General features: G+C 40.1%; 1 protein-coding gene across 1 annotated transcript in view; it reads right to left on the bottom strand.

Moving 5' to 3' along the window:
* The window catches only part of MROH2B (maestro heat like repeat family member 2B), a 58,860-nt gene that overhangs the window by 14,196 nt on the left and 22,017 nt on the right, over nucleotides 1–22,647 (bottom strand). The window contains exons 18-29 of the mRNA XM_045787344.2: nucleotides 20,972–21,079; nucleotides 17,458–17,574; nucleotides 13,696–13,803; nucleotides 12,894–13,046; nucleotides 9,970–9,996; nucleotides 9,089–9,208; nucleotides 8,793–8,872; nucleotides 4,569–4,704; nucleotides 4,379–4,474; nucleotides 4,024–4,113; nucleotides 3,540–3,660; nucleotides 1,420–1,517 (exon numbers count right to left, since the gene is read on the bottom strand). Coding sequence (XP_045643300.2) covers nucleotides 1,420–1,517; nucleotides 3,540–3,660; nucleotides 4,024–4,113; nucleotides 4,379–4,474; nucleotides 4,569–4,704; nucleotides 8,793–8,872; nucleotides 9,089–9,208; nucleotides 9,970–9,996; nucleotides 12,894–13,046; nucleotides 13,696–13,803; nucleotides 17,458–17,574; nucleotides 20,972–21,079 — 1,254 coding nt within the window. The remainder of the gene's footprint in view (nucleotides 1–1,419; nucleotides 1,518–3,539; nucleotides 3,661–4,023; nucleotides 4,114–4,378; nucleotides 4,475–4,568; nucleotides 4,705–8,792; nucleotides 8,873–9,088; nucleotides 9,209–9,969; nucleotides 9,997–12,893; nucleotides 13,047–13,695; nucleotides 13,804–17,457; nucleotides 17,575–20,971; nucleotides 21,080–22,647) is intronic.

Here is a 22,647-nt window from a genome sequence, read left to right as displayed (position 1 = left end):
CCATGTTTCAAAATTAAGAGTAGTCAACAAAAGATCTAGAAAATAAAAACATTGCAATTTTGGTCTCTAAGTGCAAGAACCATACAGAATGTATGTAGCAGCGTGTGAGTGTGCGTGTGCTTGTGTGCGTGTGTGTGTGTGTATGTGTGCACGCTAATGAAAAGGCAGGCGGGGACGTGAAAAGTTGGCATTTTAAATGAATTCCAGGGACATTGTCTGGGGCTTTAACCAAGCAAGATGGTCATGATTATGAGTTTGTAGGTATGAAAATATTCCTATTTACAACTGGCATCCCCCTGCATTAAGTGGCCCGATGACTGATATTTGGTAGAACTGGTCTTGAAAGGAAATTAATCCTTTTCATGAGTAGGTGCATGTCTCAACCAGTTTCAGAGTCATTTTGGTTCCAGGATCAAGGCACTAGACTGCCACATCTGTTCTATGTAACACCAAATGCTTGCCTGGGCTCCAAACTCAATGGTTATCTGGGTTTTGTTTTTTGTTTTTTTTCTCACATAGGTTGGGTGATGGTTTAGGAAGAAAGGAAGGGGGGCGGCTCACGTTTCTGAGCACCTACTATGCATCAGACACTTCCTTAGGCGTTTCACATATGTTCCCTCTGTGCCTCCCTAACTGGCTTCTCTCCCTTATTCTGGTCACCTTCTTGTCATCTCTGCTGCTGCCACCTTAGTCCAAGCCACTTAATCTTACACCTGGATTCTTGCAGTTTCCTCCAAACTGACCTCATTAATGTCACTCTTGCTGGCCTGTCTCGTAGTCTGAACACAGCAGCCAGATGACCCTTTGGAAATATAAGTCTTATCATGTTCCTTCTTGCAGAAACACCATGGACTCAGAAGGGGCTTTTACAAATTAGGAAGAGACACCCTGTCTTCAAGACAGTTCACTTCTCTCTGTAAGTACAGGGTCATAATGACTGAGGGCAGGCGTTTTGTCTTTTTCTATCCTTAGAGTCTAGAACAAAGTCTGGCAGATAGTAGGTGCATAGGGCATAGTAGGTGAATGAATAAATGATTAAATAAATGAATGAATTCATTGATCAATCCTCAGAACAACCTGAGAAGTAGGTTACGCATTTTTTTTTTTGAAATGAGAAGAATGGGCTTCAAGCAAGTGCACACAGCATCACCTGATAGACTCCAAAGCCCTGTATCTTCCACTCCATCACACTGCCTCCCTCATCCTGAAGACAGATGCCTGGTTCATAAGATTTCCCAGAGTATGCAATGATCAGTAGCAGGTGTTGACTGGGCACATATACCCGGGGCTAACACATGACAGGACAAAGAATGGCTAGACTGTTGCTCTCCTTGGTAGGGGGGCATATGCAGCTTACTCATTTGGAAATCAACCCAGAATCATTTTTACAACTCTTGGCCAGTCCTCCCTCTCTATTACCTTTGCTATTTTAGAAGAAATCTTGATCTGGATTTGCACATCGTCACATCGCAGCCCTTCCTTCAGACTCTGAAGTCTTTCCACCTCCGGGTGAGTGCCTAAAATCCACAAGGGGAGACAGAGGCAAAAGTCCAAAGACCTAACAGGGGTTAAAGAGGTTGACTATACTTTGACATGACCCTCATTCAGCTGCTGGACACTTTTAACAAATGCACTAAAGCCTGTGTGATGAGAGGGTGAGCATTAGAGCAAACACGTATTGAGTAGTTTCTACATGCTGGTACCAGACTAAATCCTCTGCATACGATGATCTCATTTATTACTCATAAACATCATCTGAGGTAGACGTGCCTGATTTTGCAGACGAGAAAGCTGAGGCAGAAAGCTATAAAGCCATGTGGACACAGTTATCCAGAGACTAAAAACCGGAGAGTCAGAATTCGAACCCTGGTCTGCCTGACACCAAGGCCTAGGCTCTCACTATTCTGCCATATTGCTGTCTTTGTTGGAGTTCCCTTCCCCAGTAAGCCACTTTGGGGAGATGGAAATGGAAAGGAAACTATTGCAATAGGAACATCAGCAACTTTATCACTGATTGTAGAAACCAATTAATAAACTCAGACCTAAGCAGTAACGATTTTCTGTTTGTTTTATGGATGTAGAGTGATTGTGGAAACTAACACCTGAACCCTTCTGTGGAAGGCAGCCCGGCCCAGTAGAACACACAGGGACTTGGGAGTCAGACAGGTGGGCTCACAGCCCAGCTCTAATACTTTCTGGAGCTGGTCAATTTCTTAAGCTTAGCGCTCTCATCTCAAAACTGAGTTTTAAATGGGTGTTTAATTTAGCTTCACACTAGTACTTGTATTCAGCAAGCGTTTAATAATCATATTCTTTCTCCCTGCCATGCTATTTGATCCATCAGGAAAAGGGTTAAAATAAATAATGAAGCATGGAATTTCTTATTAACAAAGAGTATTTGAGAACCTGAATTTTGCATGTTTCAGGAAAATAAAGGACGCTAAAAGAAGAATAGGTAGAACAATAATAGAATTGAAATTCCTCTCTTCCTATGAGGTCCCTCTCTGGCACATTTCTTTTCTTACTGGGATGGCTCCCTAATTCTTACTTCCTTGACTCATTTGTGTGTGTGTGTGTGTGTGTGTGTGTGTGTGTGTGTGTGTGTATGTGTGTGTTTTTAATTTTCTGGCTTTTTACAAGCATATACCCTTAATGAATTATCTTCCCATAACCCAAAGAACTATCATACCTATTTTGGCTCTGCTAAATAAGGTTTTTTTTCTTTTCGACCAACTAACCAACCTCTCCCTCTCCCCAACCAAATCCCACCTTTTGGCTTTAATATACTTTTCTTATGTGAATTTTAGAATTGTAATATCTCTGTGCGTCCAGCATCAGAGAAGTGCCTGACACATGGAAAGAACTTAATAAGCATATTCTGAATACCTAAAAGAAAGAGGAGTGGAACACAGATGTGAGATGGCACTAAACATAGACCAGTGTTCCTGGATGGGCCTGGGCCCGCACAGAACTGTGCATGCGCAGTGCAGGGCCGTCCTCTGGGACGCACCTGCTGATTTCACCCGGACCCAAGGCCCTGATTTGTTGGTTTCAGCGTGAGACTGAGGTTTTAAAATTCCTTACATTTCCTGATATTGCCATTCCACATATACTTGGAGAGTAGACAGAGGTCTTGTTCTGGAAGCTGGAAAAACCTCCACACAGGTATCCCTCTTAGAGAACTTTGAAAATCACTTAACCTCATAATGATAGTATAGTTTCCTCCTGAAGAAACCCACGTGCTAATACACCCAAGTGTGCCCTGATTTAAACTGGACATTCTCAAAACATTTTTACTTACCTCAATGGACCTTTATGATGCTTTGGTGTTATCATTATTTTTAAAAATAGAAAAACAGAGCCATTGGGGAAGAAAGATCCAAAAGAGAGACAAATTCTGTGACATAATTAAGGCATTAGAACATGGAAATGGCTGAACTGGGGAGAGAGAGGAGAGAGAGGGAGACAAGGAGGAAAACCGAGAATAAAAGAAAACTGGTGTCTTCTCTTCATTTGTGGGTTTCTCATCTTTCCCTCACCTTTAATACAGAACAGACCAATGATGGAGCTAGCAGCTGCTTGACGGATGGTGGGCAGGGTGTCACAGGAGTGAGGAGCCAGGAGGCCGAGGAGTGAGCCAATTTTAAAGTTCTCTGGTGCCTGCAGGATGAAGGAGACCCCCAAAGTGATGGGGCAGCTTGATGACATCTCAGCATAGTCCCAACAACACTGGGTGTGAAGTCCCTTGTTTTCCCCCTAAAGGTCCTTAGAAATTGAATCTTGAACCTTCCCTTTAAGGGCAGTGGAAAAGTGAGCTAGGGAGCATGTAAAGGCAATCAAATAGTTTAATCCTAGGGTGCTTGCCACATCCTGGGCTTCGGAGGTACCTCTTAGATTGTTCTGTGGGGAGCACTCCATGCTGGGGCTGGAGCTCCATCATGCCGGGGCTTTGGATTCCAGAGGCCTCCGAGATCCCTGTTGTTAGCAAGCAATGACCTTTACTCATTCCCGGGGATTACTTACCTCAATATCATTTGTCAGCACTTTTGCGGTGATCTGGAAGGCTCTTTCTCTTTCCCAATCTTTTTGTGAAACGAGCCACATTCGGAGAAGCTGTTGGTCAAAGAATAAATGTTCTTTCCTTAGTACTCGTCACATTCACCCATTCCCATTCTCTGGCTCTTGCTCTCTCTCTGTCTCTTCTGTGACAGGGTGCTTACCTCCCACAAACCATTTTTAAGGGGACCGGCCCTATGTGGTGGGTTAAAGGGTCAGGCTGGACATCTCCCTATGAAGCCGATGAGGTACAGTCTGGAGCGTGGCTCTGCGGCACAGATGAGGGGATGCGGGAATCAGTTGCAGCAATGGCCCTACTCACATTGAACATTTCTTGGCAGTCCTCTGCTTTCGCATTGTCCCACATCATGGTCCTCAGCAGCCTTCCTAGAGCATCCATGGACCGTTCGTAGAGAAACTGAAATGCAAGGTGAGCCTGAGCGTCAGGCGGAGGCTGGAGGGTAGAGTCCCACCGTAGCTCTTGGTTCTGCTCTGGCCTCACCCCCGCGTACGTTAATGTGCTCCTTGTCCTTGTCTGTCTCGCCTTCATCTTTGAGTTTTTCCACAGGTGGAAGGGGAAGCAGCCTGCGAATATTCTCTTCAAGAATGTTTAGGTGGTCATTTAGTGAGAGCTGAGGTTTCAGTTTACTGAAATGAGAACATGTGGAGGGAACGGGTATTAGGACGACAAGTTACACATAGCCCAGAAGAGTTCCCAAGAACTGCCAACCACATCCGAGAGGGTCAGATGTGCTTGCGGACATGTTGGAATGTTGAGGGAGGTAGTGACAGAAGTAGGGAGAGGTTGGGGACATAGAACCAGACTGTACTGGTGCGCATAGTCAACAGGCCTCATCTCTAATTTGTAAGAGTGATAAACAAATCATCGCTAGCTTTGTGTTACTTAGCCCTTTATTATATGATCTGTGATAACATTAACCCACTTGTTTTTTCTAGTGCTCATGGGTTTTGTGTGTGTGTTGGGGGGAAGATTCTAAGTTTGGAGCAGTTTTATCAATTTTATATGTCTTCTCATAAGTAGTGTCACACATACCAAATGTACCTATAGTAAAGCAGCTGGAATCTTCCTTCCTTTCCCCCCCCTCCCTCCCTTCCTTCCTTCCTTCCTTCCTTCCTTCCTTCCTTCCTTCCTCCCTTCAATCATTTCCTTCCTTCCTCCCCTAATTTCTTTCTTTTAGCCATTTACTATAAACATCATGAAGATATGAACAAACCTAGACATAACTTGCAAAAATTCAGATATTCAATAAACATGAAATTCCCATTTATTAATTAATAAATGTAAATTGAGACAATACAATACTGCTTGTCAGCTATCAGATTGGTAAAGAAATAAAAATTGATGACATGGTCAGGGTAGGGTGAAATTTGTTCTCTCATAGTGGAGTAAAAGTCAGTACCAGCTGGGAAAGGTCTATTGAAAGTGTTAAATATGTTGATATGAGCTGAACGGTGTTTTCATCTTTATTGTCTGGCTGACTTAAAAAAAAAATCAACTTGTTGAGGTTTAATTTATGCACAACAAGCTGCATCCATTTAAAGTGTGCAATTAAATGAGTTTCACACACATGAAACCACCACTATAATCAATATAGAACACCCAGATTTTTCCTTATGCTCCGTTGCAGCTCATCTCTGCCTTCACACTGGCTCCAGGCAAACACTAATTGGTGTCCAGTCATTAGAGATCAGTTTACAAGTTCTACAGGTGTTCTGTCCAAGAGTAGCCACTAGCAACATGTAGCTGTCCAACACCTGAGTGTGGCTAGTCTGAATTAAGGCACGCTGTAATTCTAAAACACACTGGACTTTGAAGATTTAGTATGAAAGATCATGTAAATTATCTCATTACATTTTTAAATATCAAATACATGTTGAAATGATAATATGCTGAATATTTTGGATTAAGCAAAATAATTATTAAAATTACTTTGTTTCTTTTTTACTGTATTAAAAGTGACTACTAGAAAATTTTAAATGACATGTGTGACTTGCATTCTATTTCTGCTTGACAACACTGTTTTAGAGCCTAGTTAATTCTTAACTCGTCTTCAAGATTTATTTGAGCTTTCTTCAAACTTCACTTATCTTTGTAAACATGGCAGCCTGTGTCTTCCCTTATGTTTGTTCTTACTACATTTTAGAGAAATTAAGTGGGTATGTTTTGCATCTATTTTACCCAGTAGGCAAGGCCATATTTTGTTCAGGGCAAGGCAATATTTTGTTAATGATTATCCTTTTAAAATCTAACTCCATGCCTGATACATGGATGACACTGAATAATATTTATTGAACCAAATTGTCAGCTTTTATAATTAAAAGTTCCGAGAGCATTTTTTGCACAAAGGTGTTCACCAAAATATTATTTATAGTTTTAAAAACTGACAATTAAATAAAGCAAGAGGAGGTTGGTTAAGTAATATGAGACATAGCTATACGTAAGTTATTAAGCAGCCATTAAAAATGCTGTTTCTTACCTCAATATAATAAAGGCCATATATGAAAAGCCCACAGCTAATATATCAATGGTGAAAGACTAAATTTTTCCTCTAAGATTTAGGGGAAAATCTAAGAACAGGAACAAGATAAAGATGCCTGCTTTTGTGACTTTTATTCAACAAAATGCCTGAAGTGCTAGTCAGAGCTATTAGGCAAGAAAAAGAAATAAAAGCCATTAGATTGGAAGGAAGAAGTAAAACTATCTCCGTTTGCAGATGACATGATCTTCTACGTAGAAAACCCTAAAGTTCACAAAAAAATTATTAGAGCTAATAAAGAAATTAAACAATGTTGTAGAATACAAAATCAGCATACACAAATCAGTTGTTTCTATACATTAACAATGAACAATCAAAAAGGAAATTAACAATTCCATTTACAATAGCATCAAAAAAGTATAAAATACTTTATTTAACCAAGGAAGCAAAAGACTTGTACACTGAAAACCATGATACGTTGTTAAAGGAAATTAAAGAAGATACAAATAAATGGAAAAATATCCTATGTTCATGGATTTGAGGACTTATTATTGTTAAGATAGCCATACCACCCAAAGCAGATTATAGATTTAATGTAATCCCCATCAAAATACAATGGCGGTTTTTGTAGAAATAGAAATATCCATCCTAAAATTGATATGAAATCTCAAGGGATCCCAAAGAGCCAAAATCATCTTGAAAAAATGACATGGTTAGTTTCTGTTCAGGTCATGATCTCAGGGTCATGGGATTCAGCCCTGTGTCGGGCTCCAAGCTCAGTGAGGAGTCTGCTTGAGATTCTCTCTCTCTCTCTCTGCCCCTACCCCTGCTCATGCACTCTCTCTCCCTAAAATAAATAAATAATAATAAAAGAAGAAACCAGAAAAAAAAAAACAAGTGTTGGCAAAAATATGGAAAAATTAGAACCCTTACGGCTGATGATATGGATGTAAAATGGTATCACTGCTATAAAAAGCAGTATGGTAATACCTCAAAAAATTAAAAATAATAGAATTATCATATGATCGAGCAATCCTACTTTTGGGTATATATTCAAAAGAAGTGAAAGCAAGGTCCAGAAGAGATATTTGTGGACCTGTGTTCATTAGCGGCAATATTCACAGCAGTCAAAATATGAACACAACCCAAGCATCCATTGGATGAATGGATTAACAAAATATGGTGTATACAGTAAATGGAATATTATTCCAGCCTTAAAAAGGAATGAAATTTTGACACATGTTATCACATGGATGGACATCATTCTAGCGAAATAAGCAAGGCACAAAAAGAAATACTGCATGATTCCATTTATATGAGGTACTGAAGTATGTAATTCATGGAGACAGAAGGTAGAATGGTGGGCCAGCGCTGGTGGGAGGGGGATGGGGAGCTGTTTAATGCGTATAGAGCTTCAGTTTTGCAAAATGGGAAGAATTCTTGAGGTTGATCGCGCAACAATACGATTGTACTTAACACTACTGAAATATACACCAGAAAATGGTTAAGATGATACATTTTATGGGTATTTTACCACAGTGAAAATATTCTTTTAAAACAATGGAAAACGACCAATGTTGGTGAGGAGTTGGTAATAATGGGGGGATATGTGAGGAGAAGTGAGGAAAAAACAGCGCACACAGCTGTATGTAGAGTCCGGTCTCAGCTCTGTGCTTGACATCAAGAATTAGGTACAAAGACTTGAAGGCCGTATACCAAAATGTTGACAATAACGGGTGATTTTTATTATTTTTTAAAAACTTTTTATAGTTTCCAAGTTTTGACCATGGATTTATATTTCTTTTACTGCAGGGAGAAAGTATTATTTTAAAAATTTGGTTAAAATCATTTCCTTCTGCAGGTTTATTGCTGCTAACCAACTAAAATATGATTAGGGCTTTCATAAGTTTTTGATGGGAATATTAAAATTTGCCAAGGTCTAGGAAGACAAATTTCCTTCCACTTAGAAACTTCAATCCTCCTGTATTAATAAATCTGACTCCTCTGAGTAGCTCTTTATCGCTGTCAGTCATTGAAGTGTCGGCCTCTCAGTCAGTTCTGTAAGTTTGTAAAGAGGGAAAAGACCCTATTTGAAAAAAAAAAAAAAAACCATCGATGAGCTGTGTTCATTTTGGGGGAGGGTACACCGGAGTATCCACTGATCAGAAGTCAGTTGATCAGAAGAAGGATCTTGGGGAGGAAATATTTTTTTCAATGAGAGCAAGAAAACTTCTCTACCTGAGGTATCTGATGGCGATTAAGGCTTTCCACCGAACAGGGCTAGCTAGGGAGTCCAGGGGTTCATCCCTGATGAAGTCCTGCAACACAAAGGGGTGAAATATTCTAGAAAGGGTCTGGGGAGTTTCCAGATGCAGCTGCAGCCCCATTGGACTGTTGGGTGTCCTTGGTCCATATAATAGCAGAGATCTGTTACCTGGGACTATGGGCATGTTGTACCCATTTAAAAAAAGACCGCTCGGATTCTCGGTAACAGACTATTCAAGACCTTGCCCATGTCCTCTCTGCACACTTACCAGCATGTAACCCAGCAGCACCTCCTTGTAGGAGAACTTGAATCCCTGATCCTCAGCATCGTGGACAGCAATACCAATCTCAGTGATAGCTCTTGTGAAACTCATTTGGAGGTCCATGTCCTAAAGCAAAATGATACACAGTGTAAGCCAAAGTCTTGGGTTCCATACCTGGTTCTATTAACCCAGTTCTTGACCTAGGGTTGAACTATGTGCCCAGACAGAAATGAGAATCTCTGCTTCTTTTGCTATTTCTACCTCAGTCTTGGGTCAAAGTTGCAGGGAAGGTAAAAACCAAGGTCAAATTCTGCTCCCCCCTCCACCCCCATCCCCCATAGATTGAGGTTCTAGAGAGCAATGGCTTTCAAACTTTTTGGACCATAAACCACACAAACTATAGGAAACAATTTATAAGTCCACTCTGTGCTTACACGCACTATCGATAGATGATAGATAGATAGATAGATAGATAGATAGATAGATAGATAGATAATACACAGATATAATAACTGAGATGAAAGTTTTATGATACTTCTTACTGCTAAATGCAGTGTACTCTTCTATATTGCTTTTCTTTCATTACAGAACTCTGCTGCTTGTGACCTGTTAGATCTATTAGATTGATTTCATGGTCTTCGGGTGGGTCACAGCGCATAGTTCTAAGAACACTGCTCTAAGTTACAGTGTCACTCCCAAACCACCTGGAACCAAATATAGCTCTATGTTCTGTCCTAGATTAGGCTCAGGGATCCTGGCTTCAGGGTTGGCTTGATTAGTTACATGTTGGGATCCTTTCCTCTGGAATCAAACCAAGAGGACATCTATGCCTACTGCATTTCCAGGGAGCATGCTATGTATTCAAATATATCAAATATATTGCCTACCTTGCGCATCACAGACATGCCCAGAACCTGAAAAACCAAAGGCAAAAGCAGATACTAGAGCGGCAGTTAGAGGTCCTTCCCCCCAACCAGCAAAAAGACCCACACACCAACCTAAAAACAACAGCTAAGCGGGACACTGAGTCTTGCTAAGTGGTGGGGGCTGTCCAGGTCCTCCCCCATTTTCAAAGTGAGACCTTGTACATTGGCAGACTTTTTCCCCAGGTGAGTCTAATCTACAGAAAGCAGCATTAAGAAATCAAGCCTTTGGGCTGCAAGCCTCATGATTTAAAGAGGTTCTACCAGACTTTGGTAAGAAAAAGGGTAGAGGCTCTTGGCAGAAAGAGCAGTGAAAAGCTGTAAAATGAAAGCTCATAGGGCAGCTGACTCTGGAACTGAGATACAGTCAGTTCTGTTATGATGCTTGCCTTGAAAAATGCGAATTTGTTTCAATGAAATTGATATGTGAGTAAATACTTCTAGTATATTCTGAGTTTTGTGTTTGCTTATGCAGTTTTGTCCATGACGGCAAAAGGTGAGCTAGCTGAACTGACCTGTGTAGGAATACTCACACAAACACCTCAAACACGCCAGCTGCTTGTTTGCCATGGTATGAGCTGCTTCCCATTCAAATCGGGCGTTCTAGCTGTCTGTCTGATTTCAGATGACCTTTCTTCCTATCACCATGTCACAATCACTCATAACTTTCCCAAGTGAATTCAGGTGTTTTTCAAGAAAAAGTGCCATATTTTTTGGTAGTATTTATGTACTTCTTAGATGGTTTTAAAAATTAGATTTCAGGGGTGCCTGGGTGGCTCAGTCGGTTAAGCATCTGCCTTCAGCTCAGGTCATGATCCCAGGGTCCTGGGATCAAGCCCTGTGTTGGGCTCCCTGCTCCGCGGGGAACCTGCTTCTCCCTCTCCACCCCCACCCCCCTGCTCTTGCGCTCTCTTGCTATCTCTCTCTCTCTCTCTCAAATAAATAAAATATTTAAAACAAATAAAATTAGATTCCTATTTTTTATATGTCATTGAAGGGGTTTTTGAACGTGCCTCTTCTCCATTTTCTCCGTAATCCCTGTGTTTTTTCTTGTACTATCTTGCTCATGTGTTGTGCTACGGAAGAATTCGCTATACCTTGAAAGTGTACAGTCATCCTTATCCGAAACATCTTTATATCCTTTCCTTTTTTATTTTTATTATAATTTTTCTCAATGATTCACTAAAAATTAATGTAACACAAAACATCTTTTTTTCAATTATGTTTTTGGTTTTCATCGTTGCTTATCAAATTTTGGGTACATCAGAATCACCTTTTGAGGAGCCTGTTAAAAATACAGATTCAGAGATCTATCCCTGAAGACTGTGATTCATTAGGAACTCTATTTTTAACAGGACTCCAGGTAATTCTCATGCAACTGAAGTCTGAAGATCACTGCCCTATTCCCTACCACTAGCATATACGTGTATCTGTGATATCCCAAGTTTCCTATGATTCCATTCTTATCACATACACACATGAATAAATGTTAAGAACAGATTTACAAACTGGTAGTGTGTGGAGAGCACAGAAACAGAGATAAGGGAGCATAAGGTACAATCCCAAACATCAAGGTACCGGCGATCTAGGGTGGGAGCAGGTGTGCATGTAATCAGTAAAAGCTCCTGAAACCTGGCTATGGATAAGAATCACTTCTAGGGGGTGCCTGGGTGGCACAGCGGTTAAGTGTCTGCCCTCGGCTCAGGGCGTGATCCTGGCGTTCTGGGATCGAGCCCCACATCAGGCTCCTCCGCTATGAGCCTGCTTCTTCCTCTCCCACTCCCCCTGCTTGTGTTCCCTCTCTCGCTGGCTGTCTCTATCTCTGTCAAATAAATAAATAAAATCTTAAAAAAAAAAAAAAGAACCACTTCTAAACCTCTTAAAAATATAGATGTCAGATTCCAACCCAGACCTACTGAATCAATCTCCCTGAAAAATGGCTCTGGGAAGCTGTATTTCAAACTTGATCCCAAGGTGATTTTTAGGTGGCTAACCTGGTACTAGTCAGCAAAATGGCCAAATTGACAATATATCTAAAGCACTTTACTAAAGATATAAAAAGTACTATGGGGGGGGCGCCTGGGTGGCACAGCGGTTAAGTGTCTGCCTTTGGCTCAGGGCGTGATCCCGGTGTTCTGGGATCGAGCCCCACATCAGGCTCCTCCGCTGGGAGCCTGCTTCTTCCTCTCCCACTCCCCCTCCTTGTGTTCCCTCTCTCGCTGGCTGTCTCTGTCAAATAAATAAATAAAATCTTAAAAAAAATAAAGTACTATGGGGGACAGAAATGATCCGATGAATTCCAACTCAGTTGTGGGGTTCTGAGACAGGAATATTCCTGGCATGTCGGGGGGCATCCAGGACAGTCAGGGTGACTTGTAAGAGTGTGTGTTGGGGTGTGTGAAATGGTACAACGGGGGGTAGGTTGAGTAGGTTGATTAATGACGTATTTTTATTCATTTAGAAATACATGTATTTCACTTATTTGTGAGGTACTGTTTTCGGTGGTTTATCTACACCACGTAAGAGGTTAAACAACTACCATTAGTAACACTTCAGAGTCTAGAACAGGGAAGTAATGAACCAGCTGCTCTAAAGTAATAGTGGAGTAATTATTTTAAGTTCAGGCTTGGGGGAGACTGCTATGGGTACTTGCTCTAGAAAGGTCTCATAGGCCATGAACTACCCGAGGCCTTAGGAAAGAAACAAATTACCTGACCCTGTTTCATAATGAATTTTTCTGTTCTCTTATGTTCTCATCTTCCAAACATACTAGATGCTATTTTGCCTTCGGCCTGTATCCTTTGAGCATGAATATTCCCAAGAGGTGAGCCCTTCCAAGGTTTGGGAACCCCAGCCTGGAAATCGAGGCACCCTGTGCTGGCCGTTACCTGAGAGCACTGGCCATAAAGAAACAGGACTTGGGAAACAATGTCTTGATCAAGCCTGGTTAGGAGTTGACCCTTGGGAGCATGAAGGGCCACAGCTCCATAGATTACCATGACATCAGTCTTGGTCAGGCTCTTTTTCCCAGAAAAAATACCCTGAAAGAGAGACATGAAAATTATGACTGAAGTTGTTTCCCTTCCTCCATTTTGCTTCCTTTTTTTCTTTTATAATTTTTATTTTGTTATAATAGTCACCATACAGTACATCCCCAGTTTTTGATGCAATGTTCCATGATTCATTATTTCCATTTTGCTTCCTAATCCTACGGACCGCTACAGGGGTTAAGAAATGGGACTGGGATGATGAAAATTAGTTTAAAACTGCTACTCTTGCTTGGTCAAATTTAAACACTCAGGACTGTGTTGTGGATCTATCAGGCTTTAATAGAGGTCGCTGTGAGAAAGCTTGGGTTAATTTTTACTTATTAAATCCCTTTCTTTCAGGGGAAGTACAGTGCACACCCTGGGAACAGACCATGAGGCCTGAGCAGCTGGTAGAGGGACAAACCTAGGCACACACAGAACTCCTTAGGACCTTCCAGGTCAGCACTAGGGACAGAAACTGGAGTAGACCTGCTAGACAGCTGGTCATTCTACAGGGCCTGGGCTTGAGCCATTCTCACCTGGAACAAAGACTTGGGGACAGGAACAAGTATGATATGGAAAAGGATGTACACTGAAGGAATCAGTATCATTTGCCCTCACTGTGACCAAAAGCTTTGGAAGAGAAAGTTATTCTTTTTACCTTACATCGATTCACGAAAAACTTTTCCCGATCCTGGAATGTTTTGAGAACTTTTAAAACAGTATCCAAGTGGCTCTCGGCACAGTATCCTAAAATAGACGTTATTCCCTAAAGTCAGAAAAGATAGGAATTTTGAGTTTAACCATTCATTTACTTAACAAATATTTACGGAGCACCTGTTATGTGTCAGACACTCTTCCAGGCGCTGGGGACACAACAGTGAACAGCACATCAAACTGCCCATCCTTGTGGGGCACACGACCAGGCGGAAGTGACAGGAAGTGATATTAAATAAACACATAAATTCAGTAAACATGTAAATATATAGTATTTCGAGGGTGCCATGCTATGAAGATAAGGGAAATAAGGAAAGAGAATAGCTGTTGCAGGTTAGGGGGAGTTCTCAATTTAAATAGGGTGGCTAGAGAAGGCTTCATAAACAGGGTGACATTGAGCAGTGTTCTGAAATAAATGAGGAAGCAAGTCATTGGACAGTGTGGGAAGGAGAGTTTCAAACAGGTTGGGGGAAATGGTGTTAGAAATAATGCCAAGGGCAATAAGATAACAGAACATCTGACAAGGAGAAAATAAATAACATAATAAAAAAGCAGTTTCCAACTTCAGTAAGTCTAGTGACTTCCGAACATTTAATATTGAAGAAAGGATCCTGTAAACATCTCAAAATTCCTGAAGAGAAAGTATAACAAAATACACTACAATTTTTTTTTTTTGTATTAGGTGGTCTTTATTAGCCTGGGGAGTTTTTCTTTTAATTTATTTTTTATTTTTTAAACACACAGACTCTCCTTTCTCCACATCCACAAATATTCTGCAGCCTTGCCAGGGTAGGGAATAGGCAAAAGTGCTTTGAAAAAGCTCTCCTGGTTACACTTATGTTTTCCCTAGGTTGAAAACCAATGGTATGTAAGGTTACTTTCAGCTTGTAAAGTCGATGATTTTGAAGTTTATGATCATACCCTTAAGTTAGAAAGCCAAGGTCAAAATATACTAAAAATACTTTAATTAAGGATAATTGAAACTCATTTTTCAATATTTTTACAAGCCTGTATTTTATTTTATTTTATTTTTTTAAATTTTTTTTGAATGTTTCTTTTTTTTTTTATTTTAATGATTTTTTTATTATATTATGTTAGTCACCATACAGTACATCCCCGGTTTCCGATGTAAGGCTCGATGATTCATTAGTTGTGTATAACACCCAGTGCACCATGCAATACGTGCCCTCCTTACTACCCATCACCGGTCTATCCCCTTCCCCCACCCCCCTCCCCTCTAAAGTCCTCAGTTTGTTTCTCATAGTCCATAGTCTCTCATGTTTCATTCCCCCTTCTGATTACCCCCCCTTTCTTTATCCCTTTCTTCCCCTACTGATCATCCTAGTTCTTATGTTCCATAGATGAGAGAAATCATATGATAGTTGTCTTTCTCTGCTTGACTTATTTCACTTAGCATTATCTCCTCCAATGCTGTCCATGTTGCAGCAAATGCTGAGAACTCGTTCTTTCTGATAGCTGAGTAATAGTCCATTGTATATATGGACCACAACTTCTTAATCCAGTCATCTGTTGAAGGGCATCTAGGCTCCTTCCACGATTTAGCTATTGTGGACATTGCTGCTATGAACATTGGGGTGCATATGGCCCTTCTCTTCACTACGTCTGTATCTTTGGGGTAAATACCCAGTAGTGCAATCAAGCCTGTATTTTAAACCTGTATTTTAAAAATCATATAATCATTTTAATAGATGCAGAAAAAATATTTGACAAAGCACAACATCCATTCATGATAAAAACCCTCAACAAGGTATGTTTAGAGGGAACATACCTCAACATAATAAGACCATATATGAAAAACCCACAGCTAATATCATACTCAATGGTGAAAAACTGAGAACTTTTCTCTTAAGATCAGGAACAAGACAGGGATGTCCACTCTTACCACTTTTATTCAACATAGTACTGGAAGTCCTAGCCACAGCAATCAGACAAGAAAAAGAAATAAAAGACATCCAAATTGATAAGGTAGAAGTGAAACTTTCACTATTTGCAGACGACATGATACTATGCATAGAAAGTCCTAAAGATTACCAAAAAACTAGTAGAACTGATAAATACATTCCGTAAGGTCACAGGATACAAAATTGGTATACAGAAATCTGTTGCATTTTTATACACTAATGATGAAATAGCGGAAAGAGAAATTAAGGAAGGGATTATGCTAAGTGAAATAAATCAAGCAGAGAAAGACAATTATCACATGGTTTCACTCATATGTGGAACATAAAGAATAACATGAGGACCATAGGGGAATGGAGGGAAAACTGAAGGGGAAGAAATCAGAGGGGAGACAAATCATGAGAGACTCTGGACTCTGGGAACCAAACTGAGGGCTACAGAAGGGAGGGGAGTGGGGGAAAGTGGTAACTGGGTGATGGGTATTAAGGAAGGTGTGTGTTATGATCATATATATATATGATGAAATATTACTCAGCCATAAAAAAGAATGAAATCTTGCCATTTGCAACAACATGGATGGAGCTAGAAAGTATAATGCTAAGTGAAGTCAGTCAGTGGACAAAGACAAAACCATACCATTTCACTCATACTTAGAACTTAAGAAACGAAACAAATGAACAAAAGAACCTAGGGGAAAAAAAGAGAGAGAGAAAGAGAGAGACAAATCAAGAAATAGACTCTTAACTATAGAGACCAAACTAAAGGCTACCAGAGGGGAGGTTGGCCATCTGTATGTCTTCTTTGGAAAAAATGTCTATTCATGTCTTCTGCCCATTTTGTAACTGGATTAATTTGTGGTTTTGGGTATTGAGTTCTATAAGTTCTTTATATATTTTGGATACAAACCCTTTATCAGACAAGTTATTTGCAAATATCTTCTCCCATTCTGTAGGTTGCCTTTCCATTTTGTTGATTGCTCCCTTTGCTGTGCAGAAGGCTTTTATTCTGATGAAGTTCCAAAGTTTATTTTTGCATTTTTTCCCCTTGCCTCAGGAGGCATATGTAGTAAGAAGTTGCTACAGCTGATGTCAAAGAGGTTACTTCTTTTGTTCTCTTCTAGGATTTTAATGGTTTCCTGTCTCACATTTAGGGCTTTAATTCATTTTGAATTTATTTTCTGTATGGTGTAAAAAAGTGGTCCAGTTTTATTCTTTTTCATGTTGCTGTCCAGTTTTCCCAACACCATTTGTTGAAGAAATTGTCTTTTTCCATTTGACTTTTGTTTCTTCTTTGTCAAAGATTAATAGACCATATAATTGTGGGTTCATTTCTGGGTTCTCAATTTTGTTCTATTGATGTATGTGTCTATTTTTGTGCCAGTACCCTACTGTCTTGATCACTACAGCTTTAGGATATAACTTGAAGTCTGGAAGTTGTGATGCTTTCAGCTTTGTTTTTCTTTTTCAAGATTTATTGGTTATTTGGGGTCTTTTTTGGTTCCATAAGCGAAGAGGTTTAAGAGTACACATCGTGATGAGCACTACATTATACACTTAAAACTAATATAACACTGTATGGTAAGTATATTGGAATTAAAATAAAAAAATAATGAAGCATTGATATTTAAACAGGGAAGTATCATTTTTCTGACAAATTCTGTTGGATTATTTTGAATGTATCCATGGATTCTTGGTAAGTAAGACATTGTCATAAGACCTCTCAGTGGCTTTCCAGATGGAATTAATTATCATCATCATAAGAGGAAATTGAGAGAAAGGGGTCCCACCTGTCGCTGATCCCCCAGTTGGTTGGGAGCAATCAGAAATTCCTTAATCTGTGAGCTTACAAAGTTTATATCTTGGCAGGATGCTAAGGTGGTTCCCAAGGCTTTCCAAAGGAATTTCTAGAAAACAAAAGATAAGCAACAGTATGTTAAAGATTGGAAAGAAAAATGCCAATGAAAAGTAGAAAGTGTTAAAACGGTCATCCAAAGGAAGGAAATTTGGGTGACTTAATGACTACTTACTAAACATGTACTTCAATATGATCTCTTCCTGAAAGTGTTTTTTCCCCCCGCCACAGCCCCTCAGGCTCTGTCCTTACCAGTGCTCTCCTATATTCTTCCATGCCTTGTGCTGTGCCATTATAACACCTTTTACTCCCTACTGTAACGTTCAATTTTCCTTGTGCTCAGAATTTCAGTTCTCCGTAATAGAACGTCTTATGATTACTTTCAGTGTACAGTCCCTGGTAGCTAATACATGCTCAGTAAATGCTTTTAGAATACACACGTCAGTATGGTGACTAACATAATATAATAAAAAATCATTAAAAAAAAAAGAGTACACACGTCAATGAAAGTAAGGTTATTCGAAGATGATGTCATCAGATATTCTCAACCTCCAAAATATATTAATTTATTTTATAGTTTAGGAGATTTAATCCATAATAATTTTGAAAAGAATACTTTGTAAGCTCTACTATTGTCTCTCTCTCAGGAGTAGGGCGAGTTGTCCTGAGTGCTATAGAAAGGTGTCCAGGTGAAGGAGAAATGTCATACAGGAACTTTTACATACATGTTTTGTCTCTAGGAAGGGACTCTGAGTGAACTGGGGAGAGAAAACTACCAATGAGAGAACACTAGCAAGACAGTATGTGGGAAATCATTCTGTGGCTTCCACATCACTTAGAGTTGGTGGGAATGTTGGATTCATAAGCCTTAACATGGATACCACTGTAATGTCCAGATGGAGAAAAGACAAGCGGGACAGACATGACTTCCTCTTCTCTTTCATTATAATCCGTACAAGATTTAGAAGTAAGGCTGAGGGAATAGGGTAGCCCAAGAGTGGCTTCTGTTTGAACACCAGGTGTTGACCTGCCTGGAAGTAAATACGTGTATGTGTATGTGTGTATACACGCATGTGTGTGTTACATATAAATAGATCCATATTCTTATGGAGATAAGATACAAGGAAAATATTCACAAGAGAAGATACTTGCCATATGGCTAAAAAAAATGAGGTCATGAAGTCCTAATTTGTTTTCTAAGACTCAAATCATTTGTAGCTATATAATATCAGATTGCCATCTCCTTATTTAAAATGTCCATCTTGTCACACACAGGAGAAAAAACTGGCCAGTTGCAGGTTTATTCCGAGGACTCTGCAGGGCTTGAAGGATTGTAGTGATTGAGTGGTCATTATGGATCAGAAGGAATCTATGGCACAGGAGGAAAGGAAAAACTGGTAGCAACCGATAGAGTTCCATTAGTACATTCAGGAGAAATCGTACAGATCAGTCCAGCTAGGGGTGAGCGGGGTACGTGAGATGACGGAGCAGAAGGAACAACTGCCCGAGTCAGAATCTGATGAGGCAGCACCCATTGCACTCTCGGATTTCCAGGCAAAAGGCCCCTATGATAATGTAACTGTGATGAGAAAAACTGTACCACACAGGAGTAGATATTAATTAGGGCTAAAGTTGCTAGAGTCCACTTAACTCCACCTTGGAGGAAGGACAAGGGAGAGTCTGGAAAAGTCTCGTGCTGCAGAAAAAACCCTGATGTTATGAAGGGGACTTTTGTGTGAAGGGTTGGCCTCAGTGCCTCCCAGTACTGTTGAGCTGTTGCTTCTCTACTGACGTTGGTCAGATTCAGTGTATTGTGCGTTCCTCCTTTGAGACTTAGCAAGGAATCCTAGAAATCAGGAACGCAGAACAGGGAAAAAATGTGGTCACTTGCAAAAACAGCCAGAACCTTTCTATCCCACCTCTATCCATGCCTCCTTCCTGTGAGAGTTTGCAGCTCCTTCTACTAGTATAATCTCTTTTGCGACTCCTCAAATCTGGGCTGGACTGGTGATTTGCTTTGGCCCACAGAATGTGGCAGAAGTAATCATATGCCTTTTCTGAGCCTAGACCTCAAGAGACCTTGTATAATTCATTGCCACAACCATGAGATCAAGCCTGGGCTGGCCTGCTGGAGGAGGAGAGACCAAAAGGAACAGAAACAAGTTGTCCTAGTTGAGATCATGGCAGACCAGCCAATCCCCAGTATGCCAGTGGGGCTAGTTGAGATCAAATGACTGCCCAGCTGAGTTCAGCCCATACCGTCAACCTGCAAAATTGTAAACGAAGTAGGTAGCTATTATTTTTAGCCACTAGGGTAGTTTGCTCCGCATCTAAAGCTAATTGGCACACTCTTACTTTCCTGTTGTTAAGTATGATGGCTGAGAGCCATTTAAGCAGCTCACTGCTTGAATTGCTCTGCCTGTCCATACCAACATTACCTTGGACTCATCTTGTGAAACTGGAAGCTGTTGGATGGATGGTATTACATGAAATGCATAAGTCTAGTTTGTATGTGAGAAGACGAGGCATTGCTCACCAAATCCTCCTGATGAGCGTGTCTGTAGGCTTGATAGACCAATTTGGAGAATCAGTATTCTACCAAATTAGAGAATCAATCAGTGAGAGGAAGTTTGAATATTGCATAGGAGAGTTGAGAGTTGATAATAAATAATTCGTTGGAACAGACACTTAATAATAGAACTGATGAGTTAGGAAATGTTTTTCCAGGAAAAAAATCATCCATAATGATAACCTTGATCTACTTTTTATTGAGCCCAAGTCTCCGACCAGGTACTTACTTCACTAAGGACTTTATATACTTTATCTTGTTGAACCATTATATCACTACAAACCTCAGAGCTGGGTATAACTTCCATTTTAGATGAATATACTGAGGCTCCAGAGAGGTTAAGCAATTTTCCTACACTTACATATGTAGTTAAGTAACAGAGCCTAGATTCAAACCCCATCTAGAATGAATGGCTCCAATGCAGACAGTTAGGTAGAAGCCTTTTGGGGACAGAGGAAGGAGAAAACTGGCCGTTGAGCATTCTTTTAGCTCTAAGTTTTGTTAAATCGGCGTAGATTGCTTCTTGTAGCCAGCCTCACAAAACTAGCCCAGTGGAAACCAGGATATAAACTGACATTAATCTGGTGCCGTGTCAGGGACTACTCTTTGCCTTCATTCCCTATTTTTCTTCCTTCTCTAAAACAGAACACCTGAATTTCAGCCAGGTACATGTCTATCTCAAAGGCACCATACTACTCAGTTGTCCTTGCAGACAAGTGCTGTCCTAGGAGTAATTTTTGGTCAAATGTGAGGTGAAGAGAAGGTAGCATTTTTCTAGCAATTTCTCCCTCTTTTTAGTGGTAGTACAGACAAATTGGAAGTTGAGCAGACATTTTTGGTCAAAAGGTAGGAAGTAAGGTCCCTTAGTTGAAAGACCAACCTTCTCAAGGGAGGTGTCGCTGTAACTGCCCATTTGCTCCTTGAAATCTCGACTCAGTTGAATGGTCCAAGCTATGTCACTGATCTTCCATAAAGATTCTTTGAGCAACTGTTGCAGAAAGTGGAAGTCAGATATGAATACAACTGTTTAGTGTGCTTTCTTGATACTCTTTTATTACCTTATTTTTTTAAGTATAAATATATAGCAAAAGGGGATTATTCCGTTTCCCATTTTAAAAAACTGGTTATTTTGGAACTGTTCCTCTTATTTTATTAAAGTTTATTTATTTATCTATTTTTTTAGTGATCTCTACATCCAAGGTGGGGTTCGAACTCACAACCCCAAGATCAAGAGTCACATTCTCCTCCAACTGAGCCAGCCAGGCGCCCTTCTCTTTATTTATTTTAATAGCCATATGCTGTTATGTTCTGAATTCCCATTAAGAATAAGTTACACAGAAGTTGGAAGTAACTCCATGTAAGTGTCTTCCTTTTTTCTCTTAAATAAAAATTGCCCAAAGGCTTAAAGTAGCAACTAAACCATTTTGAAACTTAAATTGAAGTTAACATTTTTCAAGTTTTAAACAGATTTGGAAAAACGTCATTTGTCAATGTTAGTTTTGTTACATACTAAAAGAAAAAGAAAGGGACATTTTTGGAATAAAGAATTAAAATGTCTTGAAGAACCAATTAAATGTATAAGTACATTTTGCTAACTTCCTCTAGTAGCTAAACATTCCTGGTTTCACCAATTGTTCTGAGCCAGGGCCTCAGTCAGCCATCTGAACCTACTTCCTTCTTTCACTGACAACACATAAAAAGGTGTTTTTGTCTTTTTGGAGGACAAAATCCATTGCAATTTCTAAAGTCAATTATTTCTCCTGTATTTCCCCTACTTTAAGCTCAGAAAAGGACATGCAGATTTCTAGGTATTCTCTTAATAGGAACTCATTTAGTGAGTGGGCCCTTTGAAGAGAAGAAATTCAACAGCCTTGGAAGTCTGAGAGAAGGCAATTTCTAAAGTCAATTATTTCTCCTGTATTTCCCCTACTTTAAGCTCAGAAAAGCCAATGCAGATTTCTAGGTATTCTCTTAATAGGAACTCATTTGGTGAGTGGGCCCTTTGAAGAGAAGAAATTCAACAGCCTTGGAAGTCTGAGAGAAGGCAGCACATGCCAACAGTTTTGGGAGAAGGCTAAATGGAAATGCACTCAAGATTGGAAGAGGGAAAAGAATGTTCCTGAGGCTTCCCTCTGGAGAGAGAAACTTCCTTCCTAGTAAGAACTGTTACTTTAAAACGGCAGCAGTGGAAAATAAGGTAAGAATTTTGAGGGAGAGAAGGAGGGGTAGATAAAAGAAGCATGAATACAGGAGGAGAGGTGGATCATAGAATTAAAGACCAGGGAAGTAGAGTAGTTGCTTTTAAATCTCATACTGGGTAAGAATCACCTCTGGGAGTCTTTAAGACATGCCAGTTCTCAGGAACCCATCTTAGAGATTCTGATTCTGGAAGGGGCAGTAATGGAACACGGAGGTGATGAGGAAAGGTCACTAAAACTTGACATTTTTAAGAAGCCATAGTTAATTTCTATGTAAATGGCTTATGAACTGAGACCCTGCTAGGTTAAAGGTTCCCTTCCCATGGGCTCCTTGACCTCCTGTAGGCTCCTGAAATCA

This window comes from Ursus americanus, chromosome 15, assembly GCF_024610735.1.
Source record: "Ursus americanus isolate L20-20 chromosome 15, mUrsAme1.1.p, whole genome shotgun sequence".
Lineage (NCBI taxonomy): Eukaryota > Metazoa > Chordata > Mammalia > Carnivora > Ursidae > Ursus > Ursus americanus.
Note: the sequence above shows the minus strand (reverse complement) of the source record. Positions and strands in the feature narration are given on the sequence as shown.